This window comes from Lissotriton helveticus, chromosome 2_1, assembly GCF_964261635.1.
Source record: "Lissotriton helveticus chromosome 2_1, aLisHel1.1, whole genome shotgun sequence".
In the NCBI taxonomy this organism is placed as follows: Eukaryota; Metazoa; Chordata; class Amphibia; order Caudata; family Salamandridae; genus Lissotriton; species Lissotriton helveticus.
In genome coordinates, this window is record NC_136059.1 from 1,758,933,026 (window position 1) to 1,758,949,006 (window position 15,981).

A 15,981-nucleotide genomic window follows, 5' to 3' on the forward strand; every position below is an offset into this window, starting at 1 on the left:
CTAACACCGAATAGCACTGGTATGAATGGATGCTTTGCTACCGGTAATGTGGTTGCAAAACATTCACAGTTACCACCAACTTCAAGTTGATCGTAACCCCTTCCCCTATGTGAGTGCAACACTTTTTAAGAGCAGGTAGTGATCCCACAAATCACTGCCTATTCTTAAAAAATGAAAAGGTAGCTTTTAATTTTTATTTTGGAAATGCATCCCATTTTTCTTTAAGGAAAACAGGCTGCATTACAACAATAAAATATTGCTTTATTTAAAAAGCAATCCATGACATGGTGGTCTGCTTACACCAGCAGGCCACCATCCTTTTGATTGTAGCCATTCACAATGGGTCACAACTTGCGACCTGCCACATGAATATTGATGAGGCAGGTCCATTTGCGAGCCACTGCAAATCACTAATAGTGTCAAACACACTTGTTGTGCATCGCATTTAGCGATTTCCTAATAGCGAATTGCTAAAATTTGCTATTAGGAAATTGCAAACACGCAATTTCGTACATCTGGCCCTTAGGTGCTTATGCATCACCGATATATCGTTGTTTGCCTGAATACATCTAATCATTTTGTGCTTTCTTATTTTGAAGGGTGTACAGCTGGCAAGTGGGGTCCCCAGTGCAGCTTCAACTGCTCAGAGTGCCGCAACAACGGAATCTGCAACGAAAACAGCGGGGAGTGCATTTGTCCCCCAGGCTTCATGGGAACGACGTGCGAGATGGGTAGGAAAGAAAACAGTTTCCTTTAGAAAATGCACTTGAGACGCACCAATTTTCAAGCAGTGTTCGTAAGGACAGATTGCACAATTTAGGCAAAGCACGTCATTTGGGAGGATCTCTAGAAGCGGAACTTGTTTATGATCCTTACAATTTTTGATTTGTTTGATACTTGAAAAATATATTTTCTATATTTTGGTAAAAGCATTACGTGACTCATTTGCGATTTCCTGACACACAGTGCTGTGCAATCTAGCTCTGGATTTCAAATCTCCATTTGAATTGCGATCTATTGTGTTGCACTACTTTCAGAGCACTGACCCTCTTCTTGCTTTACACTTTCGTTCCTACATTGTCTTTTGCTCCAAGACTCAAATCCCGAGTAATAGACTGAGACCATGAATTACTGTAAACATCTCCAGGCTATCCAAGCACTCATTGACTGCTGCCAGAAATGTCTTAACCACTACAGCATATACCGCCTGATTCATCAAGCTAAATTGCACTCACAAAGGGCAAGATTCTCAGAATCTTGCCTTTTGCGAGTGCAATTTTTGCATTTGGGATTCATCATCCCAAATGCAAAAATCGCTATTTAAGAATTCGCACATTTGCGAAGAATTGAATTTAATGAATCTCTATTTGAGATTCCTTCAATGCAATTCATGAAGCATTTTAAAATTGCGAAATTGCAATTTTGGGCCGCTATTTACCGAGAGGTCAGACCTCTCGGCAAATAGCAAAAACTTAGAAAAATGCTTTTAAATGCATTTTTCTAAGTTGCATGTTACACACACACATGTCCTTTGGACATGTGTGTGCGCAACACCAATGTAGATTACATTTCAGGGGTGTTACAGGGTGTCCTTTGGACACCCCTGCACCCTTGAAATCGCATCCTTATTTGCGATTAGCTAATTGCTAATCGCAAATAAGGAATGTGTAGGAATCGCATTTCTTTATGCAATTCCTACATGAATCCCGTTTTGCAAGTCCTTAATAGCGATTCGTTATGAATCGCTATTAGGGGCTCGCAAAACGGGAGATTGATGAATCAGGCTGATAGTCTTGTATACGCTTTTGTGTTGCCCGTCATACTTACCCTGTCACTAAGCACTCCAAATTGTGACATAGAACTAATTCACAGGGAGCTATTATGATTTTGACTCAGTTGGCCAAGAATGGGTACTGAAATTTGAACGCTGGTACCCTGGTTCTGTACCATGATAACTCAATCACTAGATTGAGTGTCTTGGGTAGGGAACTGAGTACGGCCATTAAGAGACAGGCCATTGAATCACTGAAAGGCAGACTCAACTTCCTTGCCCTAAGTCAAGAATTTCCAGCATTGTTCCTTGAGCACAGCAATCACACCAGATGTTTCGGATAAACACCAGAAATGTAAATAAATCTAAACTACTTCCAGAAAGTACTTTAAATGTCAAGGATTTTAAAATGATTCCCTAAAGATGTAAGGTAGCTCCGGCCCTGGCCATTAGTGCAATGCACAAAAACATTGGATGATTTGATTTCTGTTCTGGTCAAAACAAAATAACACCTTGATGTTGTTAGCTCAGATGTAGGTGTAATACAAAATTATTCCAAGACTCACAAACCAAAGTATAGACAACAATCAGGCAAAGTGTCATGTGTGAAGCAGAATAGTGGATTTCTTCATATGTGTTTGGAGAGCCATTTTGAAACGACATACTTCCAAACTCTTATCGGAATGCCTGGTGTCTGTTTACAGGATTCTAAGCAACTGCCAAAGAGATGCTGCCTGCGTTCATGCTGAAAATATTCGATTTGTGGTTTGCGGTTTGTGGTTGCTAGTGTTGAGCGTACCACATCTCTCATTTGAATTAAGGATCCACAGTAAAGGTGCGGGACGTCACTAAAAGTCGAGGAAGTGGGATTCTTGAATTCGCTTCACAGGCCTCCAGTGGACAAAGAATTATAGTTGGGAATCTATTAATTGCCAATAAAGTTATGTGGAAAAAGGCACACAAAAGTTATGCTCCATTAATACCCCACGGATCTCCTTACAGTGTGCAGCATCATACAAGTGGAGTAATTGTAATTCAAGCAAGCGAAACAAACAATAGAAGAGCAAACCATGAAAGTTTTGTCTCAAGGCTCTGTAACCAAATACAAGCTTGACCTTAATATGATGGCCCAACCTAGCTTATCAGTGATCAAGATAGCATTCAAGACTTACCATTTCAAGATGTCTTTTGAAGAGGACATGCAGACCATTCCATTGTACACTTCTATATCAACACACCCCACACCAGAAAGCCAAAGCCAGCTAGCAACTTCAGATACAACTGGAGCAAGATAATAGAGACGGACTGGAGTCACACCCTCAGATCAAACCAGCCTGTCCTCACGACGACATACAGACACAGAACAACATAACCAACTTCAACCACTGTGTATCAAACTGCGCCTATACACTGCATTCCCTGAAGAAAGTTAGGCATGCAAGAACAAACACTGAAGCCTGCTGGTAAACGTAAGTCCTTAGAAACTCCAAACGGTACTATAAGCAACTGGAGAGAAGAAGGAGAACCAGCTGAGAAAGCACCTCAAGAGACACATAAAAATCCATGCTTAGAAGGTATCACACCCAGATAAAAGAAGCCAGGAATGTGGCCCTCGTACTGAAGCTGGGATCCTGCTCTAACTGCGTCAAGGAACTCTTCACCATCGTCAGAAAATTCTCCAACCCAACTTCAGCCACCAACACCACCACTCCTTCACAGAACTTCTGAGACAACCCATCTGACTTTTTCCACAATAAAACTCTCAAGATCAACGGTAACTTCGAACCCCAACTCACCTCACAAGACCTCATCTGACAACTGCTCACCATCCCAAAGAACGCCCATCAACTAATGAACTGGAGTCCCTTCACTACAGAAGACACTACCGGGATTATGAAGACCATCCTCTTAGGGGTGCCCTCTCATCCCTGTCCTCCCCACATCTCAACTTGGGAGCAACACTGATCAGCACCAACCTTACCACCATCATCAACACCTCCATCCTTAGGGGACCCTTCCCAGATAACTGGAAACAAGCAGAGGTCCCAGCTCTCCTGAAGAAACCTTCAGCAGACCCGGAAGAACTCAGCAACTACAGACCCATCCTGCTCCTACCATTCCTGTCCAAAGTCATGGAGAAAGAGATTAACAGACAACTCTCCTCCCACTGAAAACAGCACCACCTCCAGGACATCACTCACTAAGATGGATTGCCTCCTTTCTCTCTGACAAAACACAAATGAGTTAGACTCCCCTCAAACACTTCCAAACCCAAGAAGCTTGTTGTGGAGTCCCCCAAGGATCCTACCTCTGCACGATCCTTTTCACATGTACATGGCACCCCTTGCCCACATCATTAGAGCCAATGACATCAACATTGTCTCCTAAGCCAACAACACACAGCTCATCCTCTCCCTCACTGACAAGAACAACACCACAAGGACCAATTTCACAACCTGCATGACCAATGTGGCCAACCGGATGAAGGAGAACTGCCTAAAACTCAACACGGAAAAAACGGAGATCCTGATTTTCGGAAACAAGTGCTCTCTATAGGACTCCTCCTGGTGGTAAGCATGACTGGGACCCACACGACTCCCACAGACCATTCCAAAAATCCTCAGTATAATCATGGACGAAAAATTTATGATGACTAAACAGGTGAACAAAGTGACCTCATCCTGCTTCCTCATACACAGAATGCTCCACAAGATTTTCAAATGGCTCCCCATATACACGAGGTGCACTGTCAACCAGACCCTCATAACCAGCAGGGCTATGGCAACATGCTCTGCGTAGCATCTCCAACGAGCTCACTCAATGTTCCAGACCATCTAAAACACTGCCACCAGACTCTTCCTAGACATCCCCAGAAGCGTTCACTACACTGGTTACCCATTTAGAAATTATGACAATTTAAGCTGCTCGTCCACGCCTACAAAGCCCTCCACAACAACGGTCCTGCATACCTTAACGATGACTTCAAATCTACCATCCAACCAGACATCTACGCTCAGCCTCACTCGCCCTTGCATGAATACCCTGCATCTAAAGAAGCAAGTCAGGAGGACCCTCCTTCTCCTACATTGCTGCCAAGACCTGGAATAAACTCCCGCAACACATCAGGACTGCCTCTTCGCTACTCAACTTCTACAAAAAATTGAAGACTTGGCTGTTGAACTAGGTGCTCCATCTGATGTCCCTGCTTCAGGGCCTGGATGCCCTCATGGGTGATAAGTTGTACCATACAAAACTCACCTAATATAACATAACAAAACATTTGACTCTTTCAGTTCCATTGTCTGAGCCACCCTTCCTTCAAGAAGGGATGAAACCCTTCCAATGGTGATCAGGCCCCAGTGCATCTTTGTTGCTAACCCTGGAGTAAACTATGTCACCAATGAGGGGCAACCTAAGAAGAAGAAAATGTGGACTTGTTAGTCAAAAATGTTAACACCAGTGATATTGCCCCCATCTTTGGGGCCGATTCACAGAACTAATCTAAGACAAAATCCTAAACTTACTACTTTTGGTATTCACAGAAGACATTTAGTTGTAGTAAAGTTCGGATTTTGTCTTAAATTAGGATTTTGCCTTAAGTTGGGATTTTGTCTTAAAACCAAACCTTAAGACAAAATTAATTCGGCTTTACTCTGAATACCAAGAAAGATTAGACATCTTGGATGGTAACATTAATTTGGTACCTTGGAACTTACAAATATAGTTACAGATTTACAAGCCCCCTGCGCCACCAGTATGTCACTTTTTGTGACCTGCTGGTGGCGCATTTCACTGCTTCATATTTACGAGGACAGGAAAAGCCACCCTGCATGACTTTTCCTGTCCTTGTAAATTTGGCCCTTTACATGCAGCACTTTGCGTGACAGGGGCGTTCCATGGGTGTTGCTGTAGGTGTTCCCACACAACACCCAAGGAACGAGACACTTTCCAGATTTACAAGGAATCGTAAATCTGGAAATGCGTGTGAATGCTACGCCTCCCCAGGGGATGCATAGGGAGGCGCAACCAGGAGAAATGTTTTAATTTCTCCTCGTTTTTTCCTCATTCAATGCGTGCTGCCTTCTTCAGCACACATTGAAAGAGGAAAATGCCTGTAGTGATTGCTTTTGTACAGGAAGGTGCAGGAAGGTGCCCCTTCCTGCACAAAAACAATCTCCCATGATGCAGGCATCCTTGCACCATGGTGCAAGGGTCCCTGTGCCATCTCCTGGCTGCAGTTTGTGCGCCAGCGCAGGGGGAAGCACAGAGATGTGACATATTGTTGTAAATATGTCGCATCCCTGTGCTTTGAAAGTGACTCAGTGCGCGCAGCCAAATGTCTTGCAGAATGCACTGAGTCACTTTCATTGTAAATCTGCCCCTCAGTGGTGTATTACCAATTCCAATTCCAAAAATTCTTTATTTCGGCCACATGGGCCATAAAAGATGCAATAAAAATACATATAAATAAAACACAATATATACAATAAAAAAATCCTACTGGTCCTGCAATGTTAGAAAATACAGGGTAATATGAATTTAACCAGACATTTTCTTCCTTATTATCCATGCTGCCATTAAGAATTTGGAAACCGCAAACACAATGTGGCCCAGGGTGTTGGTTTTCATAACCCTGTAGGCCTGTAAATACTTCCTGAAGCCCAGGTTCCGACATAGAGGAGCTAACCAGCGCCTCCTCGGGCTCCGATAGGCATGGCAACAGAACATTATGTGCAAATCGTCTTCATCATTAGCTTTACAGCATGGGCAGAGCTTGTCACCCCCTAACGACCATTTATAGGTAAAAACTTTAGTAGGGAGCGTACCAAACCTCCATTGCAGGAACAGTTTCCTCGCCAAAAGAGGATAGATAAAATCCATAAAAGGTTCAAACACATAGGAATTTTTGGATACTATAAAACGTCCCGTCAAGGTGCCACTATCATAAGCATTGTCCATATCAACAAGGCTTTTGTTCTTATAAAGCTGTGCAAGGGTTTTACGCGAAATCTTTCGGCAGCCCTGAGCTGGGTCATCCCATAAATCTGGCAAATTCAGGCTAGACAGTTCCGACTTAATAAATGCCAGCCAAGGGATCTTGCCATTAACATCCAGCCTCATGACGTGTATAAGGTCCTGCCTATAGTGATACAGTTCCTCGGTGGTCCATAACCGGTGCCAGAACTTCACAGGTTTCGAACGTAGGTCCTCTGCAATTGACGGAAGGCCCAGGTCGAGTCTTAGGGGGAGGAGTGGTGTGCCTTGCGGGAGAGCAAGTAAGCGTCTGAGAAAACAATTTTCCACCCCTGCCATGACCTTCCCAGCTTTATGTCCCCAAAGCTCACTGCCGTAGGTGGCTGCTGCCTTCGCCTGGGTCCTATACATTTCCAAGGCCGGACTAACAGGCTTGAAGGTGGACTTATTGGAGACCCTCAAGAGTGCGCCCGATAGCTGGGAAAGTTTCAACCTAGATCTTGCTACCTGGGAGTCCCATGTCAGATTTTCTTGGAGTGATACTCCCAGATATATAAAGGTCGAAACCCTTTCAAGGCTAGTTTCCCCCAGTTTTGGATTGGGTCTGGTTTTGGTGGGGGGGTTGAAGATCATGAACTTAGTTTTTTCCGTGTTCACCTCCAACCCATGTTGTCGACAGAAATGGCCAAAACCGTCCACAATCCTCTGGATCCCCATGGGGGATTTGGAAAGAAGGAGGGTATCGTCGGCAAACATAATTGCCGGGACCCTCCTTCCTGCCAAAACCGGGGCATCATTGTCCCCAACAGCGTCAAGATGTTGAATGACGCTGTTAATGTACAGACAGAACAGTGTCGGAGCCAAAACACAGCCCTGTCTGACACCTCGGCTGACCGGGAATTTGCCCGAGGGCTTACCATCCCTCCCACACCTCACTTGCGCAAAGTTGTTCTCATGCAGCCTAATGATGATACTGAGGAGGTGGGGGGGAACTCCTAGCTTCTGCAGAACCTCCCATAACTTCCCCCTAGGGACCAGGTCAAAGGCTGACCTCAGGTCCACGAAGACCATGTACAGTCGACCTCCCTCTAGCGTGACCGTCTTCCAATACAGGAGAAGGAGGCGAAGAATTTGGTCCATGGTCGACGTGTTCTTCCTGAAGCCAGCCTGAAGGGGGCTCATGATGTCATTGTCCTCGACCCAGTCTAGGAGATGGTCTAAGATGAGGCGCGCAAAGAGCTTTTGGGGCACATCTATAAGGCTTATAGGCCTGTAGTTGGCGGGGAGCAGAGTAGAACCCTTCTTATGGATGGGTACAATCTCTGCCCCCAGCCACGACCCAGGGATCGCCATACCTCCAAGAATGGCATTGAAGAGAATAAGAAGGTATGGGCCCCAGATGTCCGGGTGATGCCTAAATAGATCCCTGGGTAACCTATCCAGTCCTGGCGCCTTCCCCACTGGCAAGCGTTCTAGGGCAAGCTCCACTTCCCCCAGGGATAGTTCCATTCCAAAATCCTGAGTACCCAAGGGCAGTTGCAACTCTGCGTCCGGGCAGGAACTAGTATCTTGGTAAAGAGCCCCAAAGTGGGCCTCCCAGACCGCGGGGGCTATATTGGGCTCGATCGCTTTACTAAATTCCCCTGTCCCATTGTTTACAAGGGCCCAGAATTTCCGGGAGTCCCTGACTTTTAGGGCATCATGAAGATCCTGCCAGTGGTTCCAGTCCCACTCGGTCCTTGCAGTCGCCAGCACTGATTTATAGTGCTTCCTAAGGTCACGTACATTGGCCTTATCTGACCCCTCTTTTATTGCTGCAATGAGCTCAGATTTTACTGCCCTGCAGTCTGAGGTGTACCAAGAGGGAGCAAGGGTCCTTTTCTTTCTGGTTGGGACCTCCGGATGGAATACCTCAGCCAAATCCCTCACTAAATCCTGGTGTATGTTTCCCAGTTTCTCGTAGTAATCTGGGGTTCTTAGTTCATTCAGGAGAGCATCCACCTCCATGAAGCTGGGGAGTGCCAGCTCATATAATTTCTTAATGGACTCTTCCGAGCTCACCAACTTTCCCCACTTGACCCGGCGCCTATTTGTTGTGAGGAACAAATCCCCCGGATCTTCCCCTTGGCCAACTGGGGATGAGTCAGTCATAGGCAGGGGGCACAGGATATTTAGGCAAAGGGCATTGTGATCACTATCAGACCTCTTAATTACCCTGAAGTCAAGCACTTTAGGCCAGAGTGTAATGTCCACCATGATGTAATCTAGCCTCGACTCATGGCCCCTCCTGTTGAAAGTACACACTGAGGGGGTATCGGAAGGGGTACGACCATTACACGCCCTCAGTGCGCAATTCAGGGTAAGGGACATGAGTTGTAATGCTAGAGGGGACCAGGCTTTAGGGTGAGGAGAAGATGAGGGTGGAACCCCCCAGTGGTCATCCTCGGCCGTAAGGGCACCATCCAGTAGACCTTCCAAAGGTTCAAAGTGGCAATTGAAGTCTCCTCCAAGCACCACCTTGAGGTCACCCGGAAGTTGGCCCAAAAAGGAGGCCAAATCATTTAAGGTTGGTGATTCGTTTGGCGAGGCCACTGGTCGCGAGTAGACGTTGACAATGGCCCACGGAGTTTTACCAGGCCATGTGAGCCGCACACACTGGATGTCCTGCGAACACGTGTAAACCTGCTCCGCCTGGCACCCAGTGTGACTCGCAATCCAGATTGCCAAGCCACCTGATGGCCTCCCCCTCCCAGCCCATTTGGCAGGGATTTCGAATACTTCAAACCCTCTCCTAGACTTGGTGGCCCTCGCCCAAGTCTCCTGGAAGAGGAGTATATCACATCCACCTACCAGGCAATCCCAATCAGGAGAGCCTTCCTTGTTTGCGATTCCTGCCACATTCCAGGAGAGAATTCTCAAACCTGGATCAGGTGGCAGGTTGCCCTGGGCTCCAATAGGAGGTTGCGGAGTGACCATGGGTGAACCAGCGTCTGGGGTGCCACTTCCGCAGACCGCGATAGCGGCAGGCCCGGCCAGCTCCGGTGCCCCTGTTTGCAGAATATGGACAGACCCGGTGTTAGGTGAGGGTCCCAGTTGGCACAGATTGTTGTCCGTGTCAGCCCCTCGCTCATTCGCAGTATGCACCCGGGTTAGTTCCGTCGTAGGGACTATACCCGATCCTACACGTCTTTGCACGTCATCCACCATCTTCCCAGGACCAGACAGGATTGCCCTGGTTTGTGGTCAATCGACCTGATCCAAACAGGAAAACCTGTTATGATGTATGAAATTTGCCTGGGCAGTTGGTAAGGAGTGCCTTGGTCTGTAGCGGGAGCCATCTACAGCAAAGCCCACCCTAGTCCACCTCTTCTCACTCCCTCCCACCGTGTTGCTACCACTAGGATAGAAATATGAGAGGGGTACAAGTTCTATTTTGGACTTATCAGGCCTTACAAGCCAGTTGCAGATATAGTTTGCAACGTGTGGGCTCTTAAAACTTAGAACGATACAGTCCCCTGCCCTGTTCTTTATAGTAGGGCCAATCCATGGAATCCTCCTTACCATCAGAACCTCACCTTTCAAGTTTGGAGGCAGCGGCCTATTAATGCTGAGCCAGCTTATAACCTTATTGCGTAGGGAGTCTTGAGTCTCCCTAACACCACCAGTTAGCTCAGGAACTCCCACCATGATTGCCGTATATGGGACAGCTTCTGGGGGCAGGTTAACCACCCTGCGCCTATCAGGGGGGGGGCAAGACTATCGCTCGGGGCATTTATAGGACCCACTGTCGCCCTTGACTGCGGCGCAAATTGCGGCGCAGGGGGTAACTTGGATCTCCTGGGAGCCGGAACAGGGGGCCTAGGTGCTGGAGGTAACAAAGTGCGCGTCTGAGAAACAGACGCACCATTTGTACTCAGCGATACCCTACTGGGGACCTGGGGCAATGTGGAGGGAAGTGAACTATTCCCAGGTGGTTCCCCGGTAGCTATAGGAGCATTTGTAGCTATACCAGGGCTTTTCCTAGTATGGTTATTTTCCCGGGACTGGAGTAGATTCTCTATAGCCTCTAGTCTAGCTGAGATGGGGGTTAACAGATTCTTAATAATAACTGTGAGCGAATTAATTATTGTATCTGTACTATTGGAAGATACCCCACCAAAGATAAATGGACCCGCCGCTGCTGGTGATAGCACAGGAGCTGGCGAGGCCACAAGATCCGGCCCAGACCCAGATAGAATAAGCTCAGGGGAAACCGAGATGTCTGTACTTTCTTCGAGGGATGATTCAGTTATATCAATCTTTGCCCTTTTTGCCCTCTTTATTTCCCTGGGCCTTTTCCTTTTTAAGGGCTGTACCACCCCACTATCTACAGGGTCTGTTAACAGGACCGCTTGACCCGCTTCAGGCGTGTTTGATCCCATGTTGTCCGGAACAGCAGAATGGTCAAAAGTCCCAGATGGCCCTGAGGAATTTCGATCCCTCTGCGTTACAGGAGTTCTTAACTGCTGAAGGACCGACTCGATAGTCTGGTCAATGCTGTCCAATAATGACATATGGGTAACGTCCATAGTGATGGGTGTACTAACATCATTTGAGGCAGATTCCCCGTGGTCCAAGAACACACTTTCAGGACCCATCTCAAGGTGAGAGTCCATGGTTGAATGACACTTACTAATTTGGGAGCTCGCCTTGGGGAAAAATTTTTCCAAAGTACTTGCGCCTTGTTGCACAGACTTACTCCTTAAGGCTCTGGACGCCATACAGGGGTAACTGATGGGGCAATTTAGCGGGGGCGTTAGAGGAGGGGCCCGGTCCGGCCTCTAACGGCCCGCTCTTTGCCCGGTCTTCGCCCCGGTGACCGCCCCGCGCGCGTCCCGCTGCGCGCGTGAGGAGGTTCTCCTAAGTATGACAATGGGGCGTGGCACTGGGAGGGGGCGCGAGGCGCGGCGGGAAGAGGAACCAGCTGGCGATGACAGATGGACTGCTGGTCCTCGCAGTCCCGCTCGCCTGCGCCTCTCACCTCCGCTGCGGCCGGACTTGCAAATAATGATCCCCCAAGAGGGCGTAGGCTCCCAACCACTCCTGTGGCGAGCAAAGCAGGAAAGCAGAACAAAACTCCTCACTCGAGCGGCACCCGCGAAGCGGGGCCCGCGAGGAGTAAAGAGCACTTCCAGGCAGGGGGGCGTGGCACTGGGAGGGGGCGCGAGGCGCGGCGGGAAGAGGAACCAGCTGGCGATGACAGATGGACTGCTGGTCCTCGCAGTCCCGCTCGCCTGCGCCTCTCACCTCCGCTGCGGCCGGACTTGCAAATAATGATCCCCCAAGAGGGCGTAGGCTCCCAACCACTCCTGTGGCGAGCAAAGCAGGAAAGCAGAACAAAACTCCTCACTCGAGCGGCACTCGAGTGGTGTATTACACAGATGACTAGGTCGTGGTGAGACCTGACAAGTATCTTCAGGTACAAACGTCGACACAACCCCTCCCTTGGTCGTTACTTAATTTAATTATTGTGGAGCAAAATGTATACAGCTTGATACAGTCTCCTAACTATATTTTTTAATACGTCTCAACCTTGGGACTTGTGCAGCGTGTCTTTACACGCTTGTATATTTATGTTTACCTTTTTTTATTACTGCATCGTTAGCATTATTTTTTACTGTACAAGTTGTACCTTATTTGGATCAGATGGATTACAAAGTGCGATTCATAGAGAAAACCATCTGTAATTGATGTATTTCTTAGCAGACGTATGTTATGAATTCTGTATGGTAAACATATACATTATTGATTGCCACACAGTAGGTAATATTCCAAAAGCCTCCCACAAGACATTCATTTTGTTGTTTGTGATGACTGTAGTTCCCTTGAGCATATATGGGTTGTCCGTGTTTTAATTACATACTCACATACACTCGGCCAGGGAGGACTCAGTTGAAATGAATGTCCACATTCACTCAATCAATGACTCTAAAATTCACCCATGAGCTTGCTTTCACCCTTACTCCCTGATGCTCCCAAATTACGCATTTGCCTATGGAGCAGTGGAACATTCAATTGTAGTAGAGCACATTATGTTCTGAATATTGGTGGTAGAAAGTTCTGGCTTTTCTTTTAGCTCGTGCTTTAGCACATGTATAACGTTTCTCGCTGGGGTTTATTAAAAATGTGTTCAATATACCGGGCTTATATGCCAGAACTGTATCTGCTCCTGATTTATTCTATTTACAATGCTAACAAACCTGGTGCAAATCTGAGCCACTTAGGTCTTTTCATAGATAGGACTCCTCTGATGAGCATCCCAGATGTGAACTCTACCTTTTCTCTTTTGGATCCTCAGCATGCGGGGAGAACAGGTTTGGCAGATCCTGCAATGAAACCTGCAAGGAGAAGGATGGCTGCAAGTCGTACATGTTCTGCCTGCCTGATCCCTACGGTTGTTCCTGCGCCTCAGGCTGGAGGGGGCTTCAGTGCGATGAAGGTACTGTGCCATAAGACAAGCCGTCACACTTCAGTTAAATCGATCCAGCTTCCTAATCGGAGTGACAGCAATATTTAGGGGTAGGCCCGGACAAAACAACGGCCAGCGTGGGCTGCTCTTTCCTTTTTGGGAGAGTTCTTGACCAAGGGGCCATTTAGCAGATGTTGAGTTATCTGCAGTTTTATGGTTCAATCAATGACACCTTGTCGGTTTGTTGGACTGGCGTGGGATTTAGGCAGCCTTACTCTTCATCGTGATGAACCTCTGACGCATATTTCAGCACTTGTCATAGTGGGTCTCCCGGGAGCCTTCAAAACACCAATAAAAAGGGATTCTGGAGCAGTCTCTAATTGATCACCTAACTTCATAATGAACTGATCCATTTCAGACCGGGATGCCCAAGTAGCAGATACTCTAGCCAAACTGTGGGATGAGGTTACAAGGCTGCAGCTAAATGTCACCAGTAGGTATTATTTATACATGCTGGTAGTAGGTTGATGAGCCACTGATTTTAATTTATTTCTCAGGCATGCTGAGTAACATACTGATACCACTTCCGAGCTATTTGAAAAAAGCAGCCAAAGTTTATGCTAGACAAGAATCGCTAAGCGTTTTTAGAAACTGAGGGCCACCTCTTGTTGAGCTCAAGAGATCAACCGGCCACTAATAACTCTTGCTTTTTCTCTTTCTTTGCCAAAACACCCAAACTAAGGGGCATATTAGCAAGGGCGATATTGCCGCTTTAGCTGGACTCTTTCCTGCGAAAGCGGCAATATTTTTACTGCCCTATTAGCAAGCTATTGCTAACAGCAGTTAGCGACAGCCTGTAGGCGATAGCTACAGGTTTGGGGCCCGCTTTGCACGTCAGCGATATTTATCGCCAATGACATGCAAAGTGGGCGTACCCAACCTGTTAGCGACGGAAAGCAGTCGCTAACACAGCTATCGCCTATTAGCAAGGCAGGCGAAGCGATAAAAAAACTCACGCTAAGCGCGATTAGCGCTGGAATATAACGCCTGCTCAGACCACTTCTTAACCTGTATATCCAATGGAAGGTGGATATTCAGGTTAAGTCCCCATTAGTGATAATGCCTGAATATCGCTGGATTTCCAGCGATATTCACGCATTGAGTCGCTTTCGCCGGATATTTTATCGCTTTGGAGATAAACGTTGCTAATAGCACGTTATCTCTGCAATAATATCCGGCGATAGCTGGCGCTATAAAAAAAATGCGCTAAGCGCATTTAGCGATAATTATTGCTATTTGTTGCTAATATGCCCCTAAGTACCCAAATCTTTTATTACAGCCTCTTCATTTATTATTTATTGATTGATTTATACCGGTTCATTTAACGAACAAGATGAACCAAAGACAAAACAGCTACAATTTAAAAGATTGCATAGATTGCACCACATAGTTTAAATCATATTTAGCATGCCCGTTACCACAAATCACTGCATAACTGAATAACATTTGTTAGCCACATACAGTTCTCCAATCCAGAATCCCTTTCGGGAGAGGGTACCCCAATCAAAATACTATTGTGTACTGTACTGTATGGTGGATAAGCCAACAGAATGAAGCGTTTCAGTGACATCACACTCACAAGGGCATAGCTCCTTTCATTGTTATATCACTAACCCCAACTGGTTGAAATTGGCTAGCGCTTTAACTGGCTCAACCACAAACCCATAAATTTCCCTATCAAATTACTATTTTCAAAAAATTACTTAATTCTACTTCGGAGTGAGATGAGCGAGTATATGGTCATACGTGTGTGGCTTCCCTAAAACCACAAATTCTTTCAAAGTAGAGATATTTTGAAGCTTAGATTTCACCTTTATTTATTTTGTTGTAGAGGTTTTATATAGCGCTGGCTAGACCCGGAGGTATCAGAGCGCTTTACATGAGCATCAGATCATAGTTACAGGTTACATCGTTACAAAGGTTACAGTTATTAGAGCATGGCAACATAGTTACTAGAATGGTCGAGATAAACAATAAGCACAAATACGTAAGGGGAAAAGCAGGCAGGGGGAAAGATTCAGAGGAGGGGGAAGGAGCTGGGGAAGTAGACATGTAATGAAGGCGGGAAAGAGGAGGAGAGGGTGAAGGACACCGCATGGGAAGAGGATGGGAAGGGCGACGGGGAACACAAACGGGTAGACGAGTCAAAGCAACGTCCAAAGTCCAGTAAGCTGTGATCCCAGGGGAAGTGGTAACACTTCCCTATCTCAGTTGCGGGAGGCTCCCTTTACGCAATGGACTCTCTCAGAGGGTTCTCTGAGACTCCAAGGCCTACATTCTGGATCCTTCCCCAAAAAGGGGAGAGGGAGTGCTTTGGCAAGGGTGCCATACCATACCTCAGCTGTGAGTGGCTCCCTTGGCGCAGTGGACTCTCTCAGCGGGTTCGCTGAGACTCCAGAGTATAAATATTGGATCTTTCCCCAACAAGGGGAGTTCTTAGTCAAAGGGCACAAAGGACAGGGGGCTAGGCAGACTAGCAAGCAAGATGAGAGATTCAGGGGAGAGGGGATAGGAGCTAGGAGCTAGGGAGGTAGACAAAGAGAGAAAGAGTACTTAAATGGAAACAAATTTAATTAATGAGTTATTATATAGCGATGGCTAGACCCGAGGGATTCAGAGCACCGTACAATAATGTTGCAATTTACATCAGTTAAAATTTACATAAGTATCAAGAAAAGCATTTAAAGAACATAGGGGGACAAGGTGAATGGAGCAAGGAAGGGTAAGG

General features: G+C 46.6%; 1 protein-coding gene across 1 annotated transcript in view; it reads left to right on the plus strand.

The window, feature by feature from the left end:
* The window catches only part of TEK (TEK receptor tyrosine kinase), a 668,093-nt gene that overhangs the window by 235,264 nt on the left and 416,848 nt on the right, over nucleotides 1-15,981 (plus strand). The window contains exons 5-6 of the mRNA XM_078676713.1: nucleotides 600-731; nucleotides 13,083-13,223. Of these exons, the coding sequence (XP_078532839.1) occupies nucleotides 600-731; nucleotides 13,083-13,223 (273 nt within the window). The remainder of the gene's footprint in view (nucleotides 1-599; nucleotides 732-13,082; nucleotides 13,224-15,981) is intronic.